Consider the following 23,182-nt stretch of genomic DNA (forward strand, 5'->3'; position numbering starts at 1 on the left):
CTTAAGTTTCACATTTGAACCAGAGAATTGTATTTTCCATAATTTTCTTACAAAAAACTAGATTTTACGGTCAGGAACCCTTATTAGCTCAGATTTTATAGAAATATTTTATTATTCGATCAATAAGTGCACTTAAGTTTCACCTATGAGCCAACGAATTATATTTTTCATAATTTTCTTACAAAAAACTAGAGTTTACGGTCAAAAACCCTTATTAGTTTAGATTTTACGGAAATAGTTTTATTTTTCGATTCAAAATGGACCTAAGTTTCAGATTTGAACCAGAGAATTGTATTTTCCATAATTTTCTTACAAAAAACTAGAGTTTACGGTCAAAAACCGTTATTATCACATATTTTAATTAAATAGTTTTTTTTTTCGATCCAAAAATGTACCTAAGTTTCAAATATCAACCAGAGAATTGTATTTTCCATAATTGTTTTACAAAAAACTAGAGGTTAAGGTCAAAAACCCCTATTAGCACAGATTTTACAGAAATAGTTTATTTGTTGATTCATAACTGTACTTAAGTTTCACATTTGAACCAGAGAACTGTTTTTTCCATAATTTTCTTACAAAAAACTAGAGTTTACGGTCAAAAACCCTTATTAGCTCAGATTTTATAGAAATAGTTTATTTTTCGATCCATAACTGGACTTAAGTTTCACCTATGAGCCAACAAATTGTATTTTCCATAATTTTCTTACAAAAAACTAGAGTTTACGGTCAAAAACCGTTATTAGCTTAGATTCTACGGAAATAGTTTTATTTTTCGATCCAAAATGAACTTAAGTTTCACATTTGAACCAGAGAATTGTATTTTCCATAATTTTCTTACAAAAGACTAGAGTTTACGGTCAAAAACCCTTATTAGCTCAGATTTTACAGAAATAATTTATTTTTCGATCCAATACTGGACTTAAGTTTCACATATGAGCCAACAAATTGTATTTTCCATAATTTTCTTACGAAAAACTAGAGTTTACGGTCAAAAACCCTTATTAGCTTAGATTTTTCGGAAATAGTTTTATTTTTCGATTAAAAATGGACCTAAGTTTCACATTTGAACCAGAGAATTGTATTTTACATAATTTTCATAGAAAAAACTAGAGTTTACGTTCAAAGATCCTCATTAGCTTAGATTTTACAGAAATAGTTTATTTTTCGATTCAAAAATGGAGTTAATTTTCTAATTGAAATGTTGGTATTTCATTGTTCTTATTTATATTACAAAAAACATCATTTAATGGTCAAAAACCCAAACTAGCTTAGATTGAATAGAACTAGTTTATTTTTCAAACTCAAACTGAGCTGAAGTTTCTACTAAGGACAAATAACTTGCTTTTTCAATACTTTCTTTACAAAAAAATAGAGTTTAAAGTCAATAACCCTTATTAGCTCAGATTTAACGGAAATAGTTTTATTTTTCGATTCAAAATGGACCTAAGTTTCACATTTGAACCAGAGAATTGTATTTTCCATAATTTTCTTACAAAAAACTAGAGTTTACGGTCAAATTGTATTTTCCATAATTTTCTTACAAAAAACTAGAGTTTACGGTCAAAACCCTTATCAGCTCAGATTTTACAGAAATAGTTCATTTTTCGATTCCTAACTGGACTTAAGTTTCACATTTGAACCAGAGAATGGTATTTTCCATAATTTTCTTACAAAAAACTAGAGTTTACGGTCAAAAACCCTTATTAGCTCAGATTTTATAGAAATAGTTTATATTTCGATCCATTACTGAACTTAAGTTTCACCTATGAGCCAACGAATTGTATTTTCCATAATTTTCTTACAAAAAACTAGAGTTTATGGTCAAAACCCCTTATTAGCTTAGATTTTACGGAAATAGTTGTATTTTTCGATTCAAAATGGACCTAAGTTTCACATTTGAACCAGAGAATTGTATTTTCCATAATTTTCTTACAAAAAACTAGAGTTTACGGTCAAATTGTATTTTCCATAATTTTCTTACAAAAAACTAGAGTTTACGGTCAAAACCCTTATCAGCTCAGATTTTACAGAAATAGTTCATTTTTCGATTCCTAACTGGACTTAAGTTTCACATTTGAACCAGAGAATTGTATTTTCCATAATTTTCTTACAAAAAACTAGAGTTTACTGTCAAAAACCCTTATTAGCTCAGATTTTATAGAAATAGTTTATTTTTCGATCCATAACTGAACTTAAGTTTCACCTATGAACCAACGAATTGTATTTTACATAATTTTCTTACAAAAAGCTAGAGTTTATGGTCAAAAACCCTTATTAGCTTAGATTTTACGGAAATAGTTTTATTTTTCGATTCAAAATGGACCTAAGTTTCACATTTGAAGCAGAGAATTGTATTTTCCATCATTTTCCTACAAAAAAATAGAGTTTACCGTCAAAAACCTTTATTAGCTCAGATTTTACGGAAATAGTTTTATTTTTCGATCCAAAAATAAACTTCAGTTTCACATTTGAACCAGAGAATTGTATTTTCCATAATTTTCTTATAAAAAACTAGAGTTTACGGTCAAAAACCCTTATTAGCTCAGATTTTACAGAAATAGTTTATTGCTCGATTCATAACTGGACTTAAGTTTCACATTTGAACCAGAGCATTGTATTTTTCATAATTTTTATACAAAAAACTAGAGTTTACGGTCAAAAACCCTTATTAGCTCAGATTTTACAGAAATAGTTTATTTTTCGATTCATAACTGGACTTAAGTTTCACATTTGAACCAGAGAATTGTATTTTCCATAATTTTCTTACAAAAAACTAGCGTTTACGGTCAAGAACGCTTTTAGCTCAGATTTTACAGAAATAGTTTATTTTTCGATCCATAACTGGACTTAAGTTTCACCTATGAGCCAACGAATTGTATTTTCCATAATTTTCTTACAAAAAACTAAAGTTTACAGTCAAAAACCCTTATTAGCTTAGATTTTACGGAAATAGTTTTATTTTTCGATTCAAAATGGACCTAAGTTTCACATTTGAACCAGAGAATTGTATTTTCCATAATTTTCTTACAAAAAACTAGAGTTTACGGTCAAAAACACTTATTAGCTCAGATTTTACGGAAATAGTTTTATTTTTCAATCCAAAAATAGACTTAAGTTTCACATTTGAACCAGAGAATGGTATTTTCCATAATTTTCTTACAAAAAACTAGAGTTTATTGACAAAAACCCCTATTAGCTCAGATTTTACAGAAATAGTTTATTTTTCGATCCAAAAATGGACATAAGTTTCAAATTTGAACCAGAGAATTGTAATTTCCATAATTTTCCTTCAAAAAACTAGATGTTATAGTCCATACCCCATATTAGCTTAGATTTTACGGAAATAGTTTAGTTTTCGATCCAAACATAAACTGAAGTATCACATTCGAAGCAGAGTCTTGTATTTTCCCTAATTTTCTTACAAAAAACTAGATTTTACGGTCAAAAACCCTTATTAGCTCAGATTTTACAGAAATAGTTCATTTTTCAATCCATAACTGTACTTAAGTTTCACCTATGAGCCAGCGAAATGTATTTTCCATAATGTTCTTACAAAAAACTAGAGTTTACAGTCAATAAGCCTTATTAGCTCAGATTTTACGGAAATAGTTTTATTTTTCGATTCAAAATGGACCTAAGTTTCACATTTGAACCAGAGAATTGTATTTTCCATAATTTTCTTACAAAAAACTAGAGTTTACGGTCAAAAACCCTTATTAGCTCAGATTTTACGGAAATAGTTTTATTTTTCCATCCAAAAATAGACTTAAGTTTCACATCTGTACCAGAGAGTTGTATTTTCCATAATTTTCTTACAAAAAACTAGAGTTTACGGTCCAAAACCCTTATTAGCTCAGATTCTACAGAAATAGTTTATTTTTCGATCCAAAACTGGACTTAGGTTTCACATTTGAATCGGAGAATTGCATTTTCCGTAATTTTCTTACAAAAAACTAGAGTTTATGGTCAAAATCCTTATTAGCTCAGATTTTAGGCTATTAATCGACCCCCACTATCACACTAACTACGCTAAGACACCCCTCTGTCATCGCCCCATCCCCTCCAAAACTCTTTTCAGCCATTTCTAGTTAAAATTTTTATTTCAACTCATTCATTCGGGTTTTTTTCGCAAGGAATTCGCCCCCCACTATCACACTATAACTACTCTAAGAGATCCTTCTGCCATCAACCCATCCCCCAAAAAATATTTTTTCAGTGATTTCTTGTTAACAATTTTTATTTCAAATCATCCACACGGGTTTTTCGCTAGCAACTCACCCCCCGCTATCACACTAACTATTCTAAGAGATCCTTCTACCATCAACCCATCCCCCAAAAAATATTTTTTCTGAGATTTCTTGTTAAAAATTTTTATTTCAAGTCATCCACATGGGTTTTTTGCTAGCAGCTCGCCCCCCACTATCACACTATAACTACTCTAAAAGATCCTTCTATCATCAACCCATCCCCCCAAAAATATTTTTTTCAGAGATTTCTTGTTAAAATTTTTTATTTCAAGTCATCCACACGGGTTTTTCGCTAGCAACTCGCCCCCCAGAGTTTACGGTCAAAAACCCTTATTAGCTCAGATTTTACAGAAATATTTTATTTTCCGATTCATAACTGGAGTTGAGTTTCACATTTGAACCAGAGAATTGTATTTTCCATAATTTTTTTACAAGAAACTAGAGTTTACGGTCAAAAACCCTTATTAGCTCAGATTTTAGGCTAGCAATTCGACCCCCACTATCACACTATAACTACGCTAAGACACCCCTCTGTCATCGTCCCATCCCCCCCAAAAAAACACTTTTCATCCATTTCTAGTTAAAAATTCTATTTAAACTAATTCATTTGGGTTTTTTCGCAAGCAATTCGCCCCCCCCCCCCCACTATCACACTATAACTACTGTAAGAGATCCTTTTGTCATCAATCCATCTCCCCAAAAACATTTTCTTATAGATTTTTTGTTAAAAAATTGTATTTCAAGTCATTCACATGGGTTTTTTGCTATCAACTCACCCCCCACTATCGCGTTATATCTACTCTAAGAGATCCTTCTACCATCAACCCATCCCCCAAAAAATAATTTTTCATATATTTATTGTTAAAATTTTTTTATATAAAGTCATTCCAACGGTTTTTTTACTAGCAACTCGTCCCCCACTATCAAACTATAACTACTCTCAGAGATCCTTCTGTCATCAACCCAGCCCCCCAAAAATATTTTTTCAGATATTTCTTGCTAAAAAATTTTATTTTAAGTCATCCACACGGGTTTTTCGCTATCAACGCACCCCCCCCCCCCACTATCACACTATAACTACTCTAAGAGATCCTTCTGCCATCAACCCACCCCGCCCCCAAAAAAATATTTTTTCAGAGATTTTTTGTTAAAAAAATTTTATTTCAAGTCATCCACACGGGTTTTTCGCTAGCAAGTCGCCCCACAGTACAGACCTATAAGTACTCTAAGACACCCCGCTCCCATCACCCCACCACTTGTGTATTATACAGGACACATTGAACAAGTAAACCTATCCGTTATTAAAATTCTTTTCTTGCCATCTACATCTCTCTTAGTATCAACTTTTTAGTATAGTATAACGTTAGACTCTATTCTAAATTTACGACACTCTTCGAACAACACTTGTGTATTATACAGTACACATTGAAGAAGTAAAGCTATCCGTTATTAAAATTCTTTTCTTGCCATCTACATCTCTCTTAGTATCAACTTTTTAGTATAGTATAACGTTAAACTCTATTTTAAATTGACAACACTGTTCAAACACCACTTGTGTATTATAGACTACACATCGAAGAAGTAAAGCTATCCGTTATTAAAATTCTCTTCTTTCCATCTACATCTCTCTTAGTATCGATTTCTTAGTATAGTATAACGCTAAGCTCTATTTTAAATTGTCAATACTCTTCAAAAACCACTTGTGTATTATACAGTACACATCGAAGGAGTAAAGCTATCCGTTATTAAATTTATTTTTTTGCCTTATACAGCTCTCTTAGTATCAACTTTTTAGTATACTATAACGTTAGAGTCTATTTTAAACTGACAACACTGTTCAACGCCATTGAGGTTACCTTAACTGCTAATCACTTTAATTCTTTTTCTCCATCCTCATACGATCCAATTCGCAAATGCTATCTAGCTCTGTTTTTCCCTATTATTCAAATAATATCGTTCGTATAGTCCAACTCGTGAATCCCTTATCCTTTTTTTCTCCGCCTTCATACGATCCAATTCGCAAATGCTAAACCCTTTTTTAGAGCTATGATCGCAATGAATGGTACTTGTTATCAAAAAAAATGTCAATTGCCAAAAAAAAAAAATAAAAAAAAACACGCCATGCTGAATGGGCTTCAAAAACCCCATCTGGTTGAAGACATGTTTGTTATTGTTAACCATTTTGACCACTTTATAGGTTTGCCAGCTTTTTTGCAATGTGCACGTGAAGCTACGCTGCATATTCTTGTGAAATTCCTTGTGCAATTGATAACAATAGCAAAAAACCAGTCTGATTATCTTATACAGCCTTGACTAGTTTCAAAACATGCTTGGCCACTTTATAGGTAAAGGATTGGTCTTTTTTTACAATGTGCACGTGAAGCTATGCTGCATATTCTTGTAGGGTTGAATGTAGGATTCAAAGTAATAGATAGCTTACTACTGCCTTCATAAATTAAGCCTGGTTTAAATTCGTCAAATTTATTGTTAACAAAAATTAAGCTTACATGCATTATGTTTTTTAGGTAAGTTTTAAGAAGAAGTTGCAAATAGAAATGACCAAGCATCGTCATAACGGGAATTCCGGGTCTGGGTCAGTGACTGGGGGAAAGCAATATTTATGAAATTCCCAAAGATAAAACATCCTTTAAACACGTAGGATAATGTACAACTTACCAGAACCAAAAAAAAAAATTGAAGCTAAAAAAAACTAGTAAATGCAACGGTGTAAAGTAAATGCGACGGTACAACAGTAAATACAGACCTGAAAGGACCCATCAATCGTACGGGTTGAAATTTCTTGCGTGACTTTTTCCAACTACCCGGTTTGAATCCCCCCCCCCCCCCCCGAAATTTTTGACCGAGTCGAAAATTAGTCTAAAAATACCTGTAAAGACAAAACCTTGCCAGAAAAAAAATATGCTCCCACACTAAATCCTATTGCATTTTGTGGGTAAACAGTTGTGCATTCGCTTACGCAATTACTAATTGCGTTCATTGAGGACAGCCATTAAGGTAACATAGTCAGCCTGACTATGTTACCTCAATGACTGTCTCTCTTGATTATAAAGGCCTTACGACAAGCAGGGTTGAACTCGAGGCCGTATCCAGGTGGAGGATTAGGGGGTTTGAACCCCCCCCCCCCTGGATTTTTGTTTCACTCATAAAAACGGAGCTAAAATGCAAATGGACATAATTTCGATACGTTTTTTAAATCTTTTTGTTTGGCCTTTTTCTGAACTACAGCTTGTAGAACTTACTGGTGCAGAAAAAGAAAATGAATATTTTGAATGCCTTACCTAGTTATCTATTCTTGGCTCTCCCAAAGTAAAAAGATGTCTATTCCGATTCACGCTGTAGTTTACCCATCTTTTGTTTTACGCAAGTTCTTCTTTGTGGGAATAAGAGTTAAGCAGGAAACATAAAAAATTTGTTTGAACCGGTAACCAGGTAAAGGATAACCAGGCATTACATTTTTTTTTTTTTTTTTTTTTTTTTTTTTTTTCTTCTTTTTTTTTTTAATATCTATAAACCCAAAATTTTCAGACAAAGGAAAAAGAATCAGTGAAAGGAAATACCATGTGTCACTACGTCACTGGTTGATTTGCAAAAAGATAACTTGTTTTGTTTATATTTTATGTTTCTCTATTTATATTTTTCTTCGCAATTTAAGTTTAAAGAATATTTTACAAAAAATTTTAAGAACATTATAGATATAAATTGTTCACTATAACAATAACAAAATATTTCTATTGTCTAATTGCACAATACTAATACTCTTTAACTACATGATTATTGATTAGCTCTACGATTTCTAGTAAATTCATAAGAGCGAACTCTAGTTTTATCTTAAAAAAAATCCTTGCCGCGCTCTCTTTCTTCACTTTTGTGATTTAGCCAGGGGCTTAATTTGCTATGGGGCAGGGGCAACTACCCCTCCCAGACCTCGGTTTGCCCTCCCACCGACCCAAGTTTGCCCCATCAGCTGAAATTTAGTTTCTTCCAAAAACTTGTCAAAACTAAGATAAACCTGCGTAATTCAAGCAATAGAAGAAACAGATCATATTTTTTAGTACATCTTTACCTTTATTATACCATGAAGTACCTCTATAGTACTTTTATAGTACTAAACAGTATCTTTTTGGTACCAAATGGCATATTTTTTTTTGTTTTTACTGTCATTTTCACTTGATTTGGGAAAATTGGCTCTAATTTTGCCTTTTCTCCTCCCAGGATTTTGACGAATTTACGCCACTTGATTTGGCCCCGGCTTTGTGATGATTTTTTATATTTTTGGGGTTGTACGCTCAATAAGTTGAAAAACGATGCTCTAGAATTATATAGAGAATATTTATGGATGGATGGTGTAACCGTGGGAACGGGGAAAAGAAAATAGGCCAGATTTTACAAAAGTTCGTGGTAAAATTTCACCATTAATTTGGACCCAAGGTAAATTCCCTATGTCAGTTTTAAATTCTTGGTCAACCTCCCTGAGACTCTAGGCAGGCGTGCCTTTCCAAAAACTAACACACAAGTACATGTCCAATAAGAGAGTCATACTTACTCCCACCATTACCCGTGCCATTTAAACATTTTTGCCTCTCAATTACTCAGACTATCTGTCTTGGCTTTTTTCCTACAATTAGCCATGTCTTGATGCCTACTGCAAAATACTTGATTTTCAATTCAAAACTAACCTAACCTAATTGACAACATCTTCATTCATCTAAATCTATTGGCAAGTATTTGACTTAGTGAAAAGATTGATCGGATGGGCAGCTTCACTTACCTTGGTAGTATTATTAGTAAAGATGGTGGGAGCAGTGAAGATGTTAAAAGTAGAATAGCCAAGTCTCAGGGTGTTTTTTCACAGCTAATAAAGGTTTGGAAAAATGGGAAGATAAGTCTGCAAACCAAGATTAGAATATTAGAAGCTACAGTGATGACAGCAGTCAAATATGGCTCTGAAGCATGGACGCTCCGAAAATCGGATGAAGATTTGCTTGATGTTTTCCAGAGAAATTGCTTAAGGATTGTTCTGGGTACCCGGCTGACTGACCGTATTTCAAACAATAGGCTATACAAAAAATGTGGTTCAATAACGCTCTCTAGGGCTATAATAAAAGAAAGGTTGAGGGGGCTAGGGCACGTTGTGAGGATGAAGGATGACAGATCTGCCGAAGATTGTTCTTTTTGGCCAACTGTCTAGGGCTAAACGGAAAGCAGATCGTCCTCGTTTGGGGTGGCAGGACGTCATAAAGAAAGAATTAAAGGGAATGGGAACTTCGTGGGTGGGTGTAAAAAGGGAGGCTTTGAATAGATTGGGGTGGAGGAGGAGCGTGCGTAGCTGTGTTGGTCTCAGGTGGCTTGGTGCTGCGGTGAGTTGTTAGTAGTAGTAGTAGTAGTTTCACCATTAATTTGGAGCCAGGGTAAATTTTCTAATACAATTTTCGTAGCAGAAGAGTGGAATAAATAAACAAATATATATATATATATATATATATATATATATATATATATATATATATATATATATATATATATATAAACTTCGTAGTAGAAGAGTGGAATAAATAAACACAAGTTAGTGAGAATCTGGCCCATATTCTTCTTACTCTCTTTGCAGGCCTAACCGTTGAAATTGCCTTCTTTTATTTTCAAAAGCAACAATTATTTATTGCAAAGTCTTGAGTTTAAATTTTTTTTTTCGCTTGATTTTTTTTTACCTCGGAAATCCTACACGAATCTTGGTTTAACAGTTTTTAGTTAGGCCATGGCCATGATTAAGTTCAAATTCCACATTTGTGAAATCCCATTACCTTAATTATCTGTCCCTCTTAAACAAATAATTATTTACTGTTTAAGTATAATCATACCTATACGTGGTGGGGGAGGGGGGCTATCATCCCTAAGAATTGGCCATAAGAATCTGTTTTTGTGTTTATGAAATTAGATAGTGTTGACTCTGCATTTATTTATTTTTTCACTTTCCACTTTTCGTTCTAATTTTGTACCTTTTATGTCCTGCAGGAATCTTGATTTGACAGTTTGGCATTGGTTTGACTTTGTTTTACGTTAGTACTGGATTACAATTGAACTGCAGTACCATTACTAAAGTACAGTACCATTAAACTTACCATTATTATATGCCAAAAAATGATCTATTATTTTGCTATGTTGGAGTGGGAGTCTCCCCCAAAGATTAGCTAACATTTTTTCGTTTTTATGTCACTGAAACGTTTAGACTTTATATTTTGTTTTTTTCTTTTTTGTCGGCAGTTTTTCGTCTGTTTTTTCTAATTTTGTGAGCATCCCATAATTGTAAAATTACAATTACCATTATGGTTTGTTCCTGTATGGCTAGCAACTATTTACTATGTAACTACAATCATACCTACGAGCGAAGGATGGGAGGTTCCTATCCCCTAGGATTGACCAAAAGAATTCATTTTTATGTTTGTGTTACTCGAAATTTTTGACTTTACATTTTTTTTTTCACTTCCTACTTCTTTTTTTTTAACTTAGAAGTACTGCAGTAATTTTGTTTTGCCAAGTGATAATCAACCCTGGATCATAATTAAATCGGAATATCATAATTATGGAAATGTACTTACCATAATTATTTCCCGTTAGTCGAAAAATATTTTCTGTGTGACTATAACCAGACCTGTGCACGGGGTTGTGGTTGTTCCGTCCCCTAAAGATCGACTAAAAGAATTAATATTCGTTTCATGTTTATATTCCCTTTTTCTCTCTTTCAGGTCTGTGCTATAGTTGGCGGTACTTTTACAGTAGCTGGAATTATTGATTCATTTATTTTTACTGCTTCAGAAATTTTTAGGAAGTTTGAACTTGGTAAACTTAATTGATTTTATTTTAGTGTAGTTATACGTACTGTTTTTAGTTATCATTATCTGTATATGTCAGTCTAACATTTTTTTTTTTCAACATCTTTTTTCTTATAATCAGTGTTTTGCTCAAAGTACTAAAAAACAAAATTACTGAAATTTATTTATTTATTAATTACCGAAATTAATTACCAAAATTAATTTATTTTCTGTGGTTGGGGTAGTTTTTTCACGTTTTCAGCCTTTGGGCCTCCTCGTGCATTCCTTCTATTACCGATCGTAATATTGACCTGTTAAGGCCCATAATTCAGCTGTTTTTCTTTCTCTCTCTCTTTGTTTTTTCTCTTTTCTATTTTATAGAAAAAAAAACTCTTCTTTGTTTGTTTTTCATTTACATTATTATAATAATAAACCCTTTGTTTAAGTTCTTAGTGAAACTTCCTAATTTTAAGAACGAATATCCAAGAGTAGCAAAAAGACAATAGATTATTTAATTGTAGATAAATTATTTCAGAAACTAATTTGACTTATTCTGTGCTCAAATGTGCTTTAAATGCTCAAACACTGTATCGTGTGCAAAAACTGAACAGTTTTCATCGTTATGGTTGGCATAATATAATCATAACCAACAATTGTATTTTTTTTTTTTTTTGCCTCTATTCTATTATAGAATAGAGCCAAAAAGAATAGGGTTGTACTTTGTTGAATTTTCATTTGGGTATCCCGCTTGCTAAACTGTATTCTCGACTTTCTATATCTCCCTATTTTTCACTCTCTGTCTCCCTGTCTCTCTTTTTTTGCTCTGTTTCTATGTTTCTAAATTTTTGCTTTGTTTTCGCTGCATTTTCATTTGAGTATTACACTTGCTAAACTCTGCTCTGAACTCCATCCCCTTCTCTTCCTCTCTCTCTTTTTCTTTTTTTTCACTTTGTTTCTGTTTCCTATGGTCAAAATTCTTAAAATGTAAATTTTTAAAACCTGCGAAAGTCAAAAGTAAGTTTTTTAACTCTCGATTTTCCATTGCATTTTATCTCACTGGTCGCTCCGCATTCATTTTTACTATTTTATCACATTTTTTTTGTATTAGAACAATTGTAAAAAATATAATTTAAGCCACATAAATTTCAACAAACAAATAAACTTTTAAATGGGGATAAATCCATTTATTCAGACAGTGAAAAAAACAGGTACAAAAATCCAGATATTTCAGTCACATATACAGCGACCGTCTTCAGTAGAAATACTAAAATAATAAAATTGAAATTAACATATTTATATGCAGCAAAATAAATAGCTTTTCGGATCATTCACAAAATAATGAACTTCCGGATTATTCACTAGATTATTTTTAGAGAGAGTTCATTGACAAAGTTCATTCAAAGTTCTTGATATAAATTTTTTCTCTAATCTTGCCCAAATGTAAAACAAATTTCCAATAAAAGTGGCAAAGCCTTCCGTGTCTTCTAATTGCAAACCAAATGTTGAGTGTATAGATGATTACTGGGTTGGTACAGCAACACCTAATTTAAAGGTGTTATGTCGAAAATCCGTCGTTATATGGGGAAATGAGACCAAGCCAGTAAACATATATAAATTCAACATTTCGTTTGCAATTAGAAGACACGGAAGGCTTTGCCACTTTCATTGGAAATATTTTTTACATTTGGGCAGGATTAGAGAAGAAAATTGACCTCAAGAACTTCGAATGAACTTTGTCAATGAACTTTCTCTGAAAATAATCTAGTGAATAATCCAGAAGTTCATTATTTTATGAATGACCCAAAAATTTATTTATTTTGTTGCATATAAATATGTTTCAATTTTATTATTTTAGTATTTCTACTAAATAAATGGATTTATCCCCATTTGAAAGTTTATTTGTTCGTCTTAGAACGGCAGTGTGGTCTAAGAAAACGACAACTAATTTAAAGGTGTTATGTCGAAAATTTCAACAAATACTTGAAATTTAATAAACAAGATTTGTCACATAAAGAAGACTTCCCTACTTACTTACTTTAAGTTTGACTGTTTACTTAAGACTTTCTTTGCTACTTACCTTAAAAGTAGCAGTTTCCTACACAGCTGCATTATCATTTGGGTTTGACATTTTGGCCCTCTGCCAAACCCATTGTCTGCATTTTTCAAGTTTTGGATTTTTTTTCTTATTTTTTAAAAAATTGTGTAGCCTTCTATTAATAAGTGTTTCAGCAAATTATTTGTATGCATTTCTTCTGGAGGTGTGAGAACAATTTATGAAATCTAGAGGGTTGTAAAGATGGAAAGGCGCTTTGAGTTTTCAACGCAGACAAAGTGTTAAAGATTTTATATTCCGTTCTTGAAATTGTTAGTTCTGCCTTGTATTAGCCTTCTAAGAAATTTTAAGCTCTTTTTTGTGTTTGTTTATTTTATCCCTACTCATTCATATTGTTAAGTTTGATTTTTTCTAATTTTATTCCGTCCTATTCATTCTCAGTCTAGAACAAAGTTTCCATAGTCTATGACTAATCGTGCCTTTTCCAGTGCTTAATCTTGGTTTGGTTTTATTATTGATTTTATTTACCTTTTTTTTTACAGTGGTTTAGTTTATTGCATTTGACTTGTCACACAGATTTTTCAACAAGAGTAAAACTCAAACGAGTGCATTAAAAATCAACGCGAAGTGCATTAAAAATCAACGCGAAGTGCATTAAAAATCAGTGCAAACGAGTGGATTTATCCGAGAAACTGACGAAAAAATCAACGCGTTTGGGGAAGGGCGGAGTTTATGGTTCAACTCATGATGTATATACGAAAAATCGTACCTACATCATAATTTTGAACTAAACCTTCATCATGTCCAAATGTCTAAGTTTTTATGTGTAAGACTTTGGCTTAATTTCTCCCAAGCCGAATGTTGCTTAAGTTGACAACAGTTTAACTTAACGATCTTTGCAAAAACTCCTTTTATCCTAAAAATTGTATTAAACGGAAGCTTTTCTGTTTTGGTACATTGGCTCATTGGTCCATTGGCTCATTGGTATTGGTTCAAGAGAATACGGTACCTTTAAATCATTTGGGAGCTTCATCTTCGGTCTACTGTTGCACTTCCTGGCCCCCCATTGCACTTCCTGGCTGAAGGGCCACGAAACGGAGATCAGCACCGCCGGTTTGGACCTTAAGGGTCTAGTGCCGCATCCTTTACCTTTTTTTTACCTTTTACTGTTACAAAGACAAAGGACCAATTAGTGGATAGTCTCAGGGGACTAACTATCATGGAGAGTTTCTGAGACTTTGTGGCTCGACTGAGAATTTGACTTAAAAGACAGTTAATTTTACGTCCCTTTTGTCGGCGATCTTGTAAATCAAAGCGGGTGACATCGCAAAGAACTCCCAAAACGACCAATTTGCATAAATGACAATTCGTTTGAGGTGAATTCTCGCGTTTTCCTGGCAGGCATGCTAGAACATTTTTAGGGATTGCCTTTTCCTGGAACTTAAAAAGATAATCCTTACTCCTTTTAATCGAAAATAAAAACAAATTCACTGTTTCTAATGACGAAATATTTATTAAAACTGAATATCTCTATTTCTGGCAAAAAACCGAAGAAGTTAAATTGTTTTTCTAAGATTTTGGTTAAATTAGGTGTCCACTTTTATTTTTCTATCATTTAGTCGGATCTCCTATCAGAGCTCTACAGCTTATGACAAGACCGCACAGCCAGTTCTCAATTGTTTCCCCCCACAAACTAAAAAAGTTTATAATGGGTGAGATAGGGCGATTCTCTAAGGTACCGTAGCCCATGAAGAAAGGCATAATTTTAATCGTAAAAAATCATCGTAATTTTAAACGTAAAAAATCATCGTAATTTTGATCGTAAAAACTTAATCGTATTAGATTGTCGCATACGTAGTTATGTTACTTGTCGAATAATAATTAACTTTTACTGTTGGTGATAAGATTATTGATGAGATTAATTTGTGTCGAAGGTCGAGTTGGGGTAATTCACTATGCATCCAATAGCATCCATTTTGCCGAAATGTCGAACATTGAAGGGTCTAATACAATATGCTCGTTTTCTTGAAAGATTTGTCTCTTTTAGCTGCTTCAGTTTTGAAAATCTTGTACTCTACAATTTTAGCAAGGCCTTACATGTATATCTTCCCTTTTGAAATAAGATAATGTACCAGCACTTTAAAACATGGTTTCGGCTTTAGACCAAAATAGATCGATACTCAGTTTTCGCAAATTCAAGAAAATATACCATCTTAAAGTGCATTTAAGAATAATTTTGAAATTTGTAATTTCGTGTTTAAATAGTAGTGACATCTTTTTAATTGCTCCAAAGTAGATGTTGTCAGAGAACCACCACCTTCTGGAAACCAAAAAATACTCAAAATTACGAGGATAACTTGTCTATAACTGATCAAGGTAAGAAAGTGCCGGGAAATTATTGCCCGTAGGTACATTATCATAAATTGCGAGACGAAAACTAGGACTCAAATATTTTGAATCTGAATAAAAAAATTTCTCTTTTTTTTACATTGGGAATTTTGAGCTGGAAAGGTAAAACTATAAGGAGGTATGAATCTGACATATGAATCTATCCTTATGTGGAACTACAAGGAGGTGTGAATCTCTATCCCGTGTGACGTAGATTGTAATTTTTTGGTGTCTTGAGCTAGAAGTCACATATATTTCGAACTAAACCTACATCATGACCAAATGTCTAAGCTTGTACGTGTAAGACTTTGGCTTAATTTCTCCCATGCCGAAGGTTGCTTAAGTTGACAACAGGTTAACTTAACCATCTTTGCTAAAACTGGTGACCGCAAGACTGTGGACAGTGTAGCATTCTTTTCAAGTCTTCCCCACAGTTTAGCGTAAGAAATAGAGAAATAGTTTTCTTTACAAATATTTCTGCCAAAAATAGCCTATTTTTCTAAAAAATTTCTGCCAAAAGTTTCTGCAAAAAAAGAATATATATGCTCTATGTAAGGTTACTAGTTCGCCTTTTACTAGTTTGCAGCTAAATCTGCAGCCATGATTTAGAGTTCGTTCTTGTTTGTTCTTTACTGTAATTTAGACTTTGTTCTTTACTATAATTTCAAAAGAACCAGAATTCCCGCTTATTTATTCTCCTATGTGAAATTTTAAGCCAAAAGAACACAATATTTTTGACCCAGAAGATTTTTTTCCAAGTAGTTCCTCTGCTACGACTGTGCTTTTATCATTAATTGTAATTTTAAGGTGCTTGTTGAAGTTGTGCTTTAATTTGAATTCTGGTTTGGTTATTTTTTTTTGTAAATTTGTTTGATAGTTTAGACTTTTTAATAAATTGTTTACTATCATTGTTTGTTGTCTAAATTCCAAGAAGAATGAGAAGCTCAAGTGAAATAGAAGTATTTGGTAGTAGTGGTTATATCTAATGTGTGGTAAGTCTCCTAGAACGTACTAGAAAAACGTGGCACTCAAATGACCGATGCTTTTCTTGCAATTAAAGATAATTATGGTAAATTTCCTCTGCTTTTATTTTAGTATTAAATAAAAAAAACTTTTTCCACACAATAAGTTCTTCAAAGAAAAGTAAAGAACTTCATTAAACAGAAAAGGAGCAAAAAATAAAATCAAATTATCTACCAAGCGTGAAACTACCACAAATCAGCATCGAAAATAAATGAAAGTCAAAATGAACAGAAATTACAAAAAATAATTGAGTAAAACTCAAAACGAACAGAATTAGCATGTGTCTCAAAATCCCTATGCCTTCTTAAGGCCAGAACATAATTTGCACTTTACTGAAAAAATATAAATGTTTTTACTTTCATAACTTTAATAAATCAAATAATATTAACATTTTGATTACTAAATATCAGTATATGTATATTAAACTGACAATTCAGATTCATTTGTATTTTTTTCAGTAAAGTTCTTTTCAGGAAAAAGTTTTTTTTAATTAATTTCTGTTCGCTTTCAGGTAAAAAGAAAATAATACTTAAATCTTTTCTTTTTTTAAGACTTAATAGTTTGGCCTGCTAGTTGTATGCTGGAGAAAATTTTTCAGCAATTTTTGACAACGTACACTCTTTTAAAAATCTGGACACAAATAGTAGTGTTTAATTTAGTTTCATACCTCCTCTAATTGACCTGAAATAGAAAACTTGATACCATACACACAAAAAATATGTTTACTTTCTTTGATAGCTTGGATACACTTACACTATTATGATTTGGTTAAATGTTAAGAACAGAAGTAGCCCAAAAGTTTGAACATAATACCCTCAGTCGTTCTTGGGATATTGCTGAGGTGCCTTATTGCGAATTAGCATTAACACAGTGCATTTTGATTGAACCTTAAGGCAACATTTCGTTTTTAAACACAATGGGCAACTGTCTTCAATTGTCTTAAATTGTCACGAGGTAAATTCTGCCACAAATGGTTTTGCGCAAAGGCTAAGTGAGATTATCCATTCAACTTTTCCTATTCGTAAACCTAACCGGAAAAATATCCCTATTTGCCCCTGGATGTCACATAGCCTCATTGTCTCCTCATATCGTAAAAACAAATTATATAAGTTAGCCTGTAAGACCCGTAGTGATATTGACCTATCTAATTATAAACATTATAAAAACTTATACACTAAACTCATCCGTGAAGAGAAGAAAAATTATTATTATACAAAAATTCTCAATTGCAAAGGAAACCTGAAAAAGATTTGGTCCACCATTAATGATATACTTTCAAAAAATAGAAAATCAAAATCTATACCTTTTCACATTAATGACACAAATGGTAGATTATTTGACCCTTTACATGCACCTGACGCATTTAATAATTATTTTTTGAATGTTCCTCATACTGACTCCCGCTCCTCCTCACAGGCTGTATTCCCTTGCTTCAATCTTAGATCCATGTTTTTCTGCACAACTGATAGCAATGAGGTACTTCAAATCATCGGTTCTCTCCCTAATAGTTTTACTCCTGACTGTCTTGGATTAAGTAATAAGCTCCTGAAGACCATATCTCCTTTTGTCTACGAGCCCATCAAGCGTATTGCCAACCTATCTTTAACCCACGGAGTTTTCCCTGATTTACTAAAGTCAGCCATTGTTATTCCAGTTCTTAAAAAGGGCGATCCAACTGAGATAGGTAATTATCGTCCAATCTCAATTCTTCCTGTTATATCCAAAGTGCTCGAGAGAATCATCTTCAGACGTCTGTCTCCCTTTCTGTTTGACAGTCAGCATTCCGTATCCTTGATTTCTCTTCACCAATATGGCTTTAGGCCGAAATTCTCAACTTCTCATGCTTTAATTGACGCCACACAGTTCATACGCTCACAACTCGACCTTAAAAAAACTGTAGTGGGCTTATTTTTGGATTTTTCTAAGGCCTTTGACATGGTCGATCATAGTATTTTAATAAGTAAATTAAATAGCTACGGTATTCGTGGTGTTCCCCTCTCTTGGTTTGATTCTTATCTATCTGGAAGGGTACAGAGTGTGAGCCTAGGTGGAGTATCCTCTCAGCCCTTACCTGTTCGGAGGGGTGTCCCGCAAGGCTCCGTTCTGGGCCCTATTTTATTTCTCCTGTATATCAATGATCTTGTTATAGACCTGGGCCCTTCAGTGTATCCTGTATTATTTGCTGATGACAGCAACTTCTTCATCACTGGCACCAATCTACCATTGGCAATAACCTCTGCCCAAGTCCTTCTGAACAGAGTCCAGGCGTGGTGCCTTACGAATAACATGACCATTAATAGCAAAAAAAGTCAAATAGTGTTATTCAGAACCCCCTACAACAAAGACGTTATTCAACCTGCTCTTGGTCTCAGGTACTCCTCCGACATCATCCCACAAGTGGAGGTTGCCAAGTTTCTTGGTGTATTTATTGACTCATGCTTGTCATTCTCTAATCATATTTCTTACATAACAGCAATAATTTTGAGACAAGTAGCTATGATTAACCGTGTGAATTATTTTCTTCCTCCTGACATCCTAGTTACCCTCTATTATTCCTTTATTTTTCCTTACCTTTCTTATTGCGGATCAGTTTGGGGAAATACAAAACGGTCCTTCATTAAAAAACTGAAATTTGCCCAAAACCGCGCCATTAAAGCAGTTTTTCGGCTTCCCCGTCTATATCCAACCCGTGATTTGTATTCAGATTTTGGCATAGCTCCACTTGATCAAATCATACAAAAACTAAATTTATCGCTTGCTTACTCTGCTTTCCACACTAATCTTCCACCTCAACTCCTAACCTATTATAATATTAATAATTCGGAAGCCCATTGTCTCCGTTCATCCAATAGAGCCTTTAAAATTCCTAAATACGTTTCAAGTGCTGCCCAGCAATCTCCCATTTACAAATCTATTATTCAATGGAACAAAATTCCCTCCAGTGTTGAACTAGCCACAAGTTTCTGCAAGTTGTATAAAAATGTAACAAAACTTGATGGTATAATTTAATATTTCCATTTTTAACAAATTTGCTCTAATTAGCCATGTTTTATTCTTCGATTTTTTTTTTATTTTTCAGTGTTACTTTAATTTTTTTTTATGTTGGTCCTTAACAAGTTATCTTCTAGGATCTTTATTGTTATTAATGTTTGTGTTATTTTTTTATTCGAATAAATTTAACGGGGAGGGGGGGCGGGGTAAGGGGACTAGTTGCCCTCCAATCACTATCGACTATTAAAAGGGGCATTAGCCTTTTATATTTTCAATCGAATGAGCCCTTTTCGAAGTTCCAACGACAAATCTTTCGATACGAAGTGCCCTGGTCTAAAAAAAAAAAAAAAATAATAATACATTGTACCCAGATCGATCTTTACTATAAAAATGTCAAGCCTTCCAATCACTTTCGATAATTAAAAAGGGCACTAGTCCTTTCAATTACCAATCGAATGAGCCCTTTTTGAGTTTCTACGACAACGCTTTCTTTAAACACCTTATATGGCTCTAGGGCATAACTTACAACCCTTGGCCTGAGGGCTGTGAGAGGGTTGTTATCCTCAAAGACCTAATTTCCAGAACTTTCAACTACGTTAAACAAAACGGCTATCTAAAAATTTGGTTGGATATGTTTGGGGAAATGTGTAGCGATAAAAAAAAGACTGGATTGTGTTAATTGTGGCAATAAAGATTGACCGCGTCAAATGTAATATTATGCTTTCAAGCTGTGAACTTATACCTTATAAGTTCTCCTATTGCGAAGACTGTGTCATATTTAATATTATTATTTTAAAGCTGTGGCAATTAAGATGCGCCAAATGTGGCAATGAAGTCTGGGGCCACAAATGTAATATTATGATTTAAAGCGGTGTACTGATCGCGCCACTCGTTGAAAGCGAGAAAACAAAATGCGTAGCTATAATAGGTTAGAAATTCTCCAACTATCAATTTGGGAGCGTAACCTCGCTTCCTCGGGTTATCACCGTGTCGATTACCTCTAATGTTATGTAGAAATCAGATTCCTGGGAGCGTTACCGATGGGGGCATACGAAGTAGTTACCTGCTGTGCGATTAGATACAGATATATAAATAAAACAAACACAAGTAGAAAAGCAATAGATTTATTAAGACTTACATTTTAGGCGTACAACAATGCTTCACTCCAACTGACGACAATAGTGGCAGATAACAATAATGACCAAATCTCTACAATGACTGCATAATAATAATTTGAATAGCAATGCCTGAATGTCAATAATAATGATTCTCATCTACGATTGCGTCATCATAATGCCTCCAAAATAACTCTGACAAAACGAATGCCTCGAAAAACACTTTTTTCACTATATCACACAAATACAGCTTCTGTGCTCTACTAGCTTTTTCACGATTGGCCCAAGTCCTGTGGAGGGGGCCGGTACCTAGTACTTATTTTTGCAAACTCACTTCATTATGCTCACTGACCGTCCAATAATTTGTTTTCAATATATCTGATGATTAAACGTTATAACTTAAGCTTCCTGTAAATTCTGTATCTGGTGATTTTTTTATTACCAAATATCTTAGCGAAATTCAAAACCGAATAGCGTCGTTATTTTGCTGAGGCCAAAACGCAGCTTCTCTTTTTGCTGATTAAGAATTTAGACTCTTGGAAACGGGATTTGAACTTAATTAGGTGAAGTTTAACTTATGTCGGAATTATCTTTAGAAAGAAGGAATTTTATTTTTTTTGTATTTTAAATATATCACATACTACTCACGGTACATATTACCCTTCCCATTATTTAATGACGTCCCGTCATTAGGACTTGCTTGCCCTTGTGTTTTTGAAATATTCGCTATTTATTAACTATTTATTCTACATAATTTTGATTGACATTGTATTATTTTGTACTCTTATATAAGCTTAATCAGGAGTGCTAAAAATGTTCTCTATTACTTTTCTTATTTTATTATACATCCCTATCTAAAGTTCATCTACCGGACTAAGACTATCTATGGTTCTAGCCTAGCTACTATATTAAAGATTTTTTTTATAACACTGATGACTTTTACATTTCCAACAAGGTTGAGGCTATTCTATTTTTACTATAACATTTTTCGAAATTCACCTTGTACAAGTTTTTTTTTTTTTTTTTGTTTACTATGGGATAATTATGCTTCCTATCTACGCTAAATTAATGGGGAAATACATTGACTTTACACTAACTCTATCTAAGTAAATAGCAATACATATATATATATATATATATATATATATATATATATATATATATATATATATATATATATATATATATATATATATATATATATATATATATATATATATATATATATATATATATATATATATATATATGTATATATTTTATAACACTGATTCATCTACCGGACTAAGACTATCTATGGTTCTAGCCTAGCTACTATATTAAAGATTTTTTTTATAACACTGATGACTTTTACATTTCCAACAAGGTTGAGGCTATTCTATTTTTACTATAAGATTTTTCGAAATTCACCTTGTACAAGTTTGTTTTTTTTTTGATTTTGTTTACTATGGGATAATTATGCTTCCTATCTACGCTAAATTAATGGGGAAATACATTGACTTTACACTAACTCTATCTAAGTAAATAGCAATACATATATATATATATATATATATATATATATATATATATATATATATATATATATATATATATATATATATATATATATATATATATATATATATATATATATATATATATATATATATATATATATATAAACGATTTAAAGTGTTCACTACATTCACTGGTAATCATTAAAACGTTTTCACTAGATTTGTTCGTTGTATAATTCTGATAATAAGTCATCGAAGTTGTTTTTCGAAACTATTTTTTATCAAAACTATTAGAATGTGACATGTTTAACTTCACACCTATTTCACCAACCACGTGTCTCTTAGCGTACTCACTCCTTCTGTTATAAATTATGGTCCTTCACTCCTTTCGTCTTGGCAAAAATTTAAAAACACCTACAATATAGCTTCTTCACCGAACAGTTCAAGCATGGTTATGTTCATCTTGCTTCTCCAATTGTCAAACGGGAATGATACTCCCAGGTACGGGTGTGTGGAATTTTGATATCCGAGATCATTCTCACCTGCTGTTTTTTTGGATAGTTCATAAGGTGCCTTGTTGTAAGTTGTTGAACACTGGGACTGCGTTCATTTTCTTCTCAGCATATCATTTTTAGTATACTTTAAAGCACATAAAGAATGTATTTCTCGTATAAACTTGCTCATTTGTGCACTTGGAGATTATACTTTTCTTATAAAATTGTTCGTGCCTGGCTTGCGTCTATTAACTTTTGTGGTGATTCCTTGGTTAATCACAGGGGAATGGATTTGGAATGGGTCGACATCAAACTTAAGTGACTCCTTCAACATATTGTCTTTAACTTGTGGGAGGGGTATATTGTCACTGAGGGGTTAGTCACTGGGGTTAATTTTGGTTTTTGTAATTCAATGGTTGGTTTCCAGGTCCATTTTTCAGAAATTATCTCGTAACATTTATGGGATAACAGAGATATTAACTTTTCGCATTTGATAGAGGTGACAGGATGGATTCTGAGAAATAGTCGAAAGGGATTCGGCGCGT

The 23,182-nt window shown here is 32.9% G+C and overlaps 1 protein-coding gene across 1 annotated transcript in view; it reads left to right on the forward strand.

The window, feature by feature from the left end:
• Positions 1 to 12,421, forward strand: part of LOC148952711 (endoplasmic reticulum-Golgi intermediate compartment protein 1-like) — a 75,057-nt gene extending 62,636 nt beyond the window's left edge. Inside the window, exon 8 of the mRNA XM_089087372.1 lies at positions 11,009 to 12,421. Coding sequence (XP_088943498.1) covers positions 11,009 to 11,116 — 108 coding nt within the window. The 3' untranslated portion in view covers positions 11,117 to 12,421. The remainder of the gene's footprint in view (positions 1 to 11,008) is intronic.
• The last annotated feature ends 10,761 nt before the right edge of the window (positions 12,422 to 23,182 follow it).

Source organism: Artemia sp. Qi Xiang Cuo, chromosome 4 (assembly GCF_049724085.1).
Source record: "Artemia sp. Qi Xiang Cuo chromosome 4, ASM4972408v1, whole genome shotgun sequence".
Taxonomy (NCBI): Eukaryota; Metazoa; Arthropoda; class Branchiopoda; order Anostraca; family Artemiidae; genus Artemia; species Artemia sp. Qi Xiang Cuo.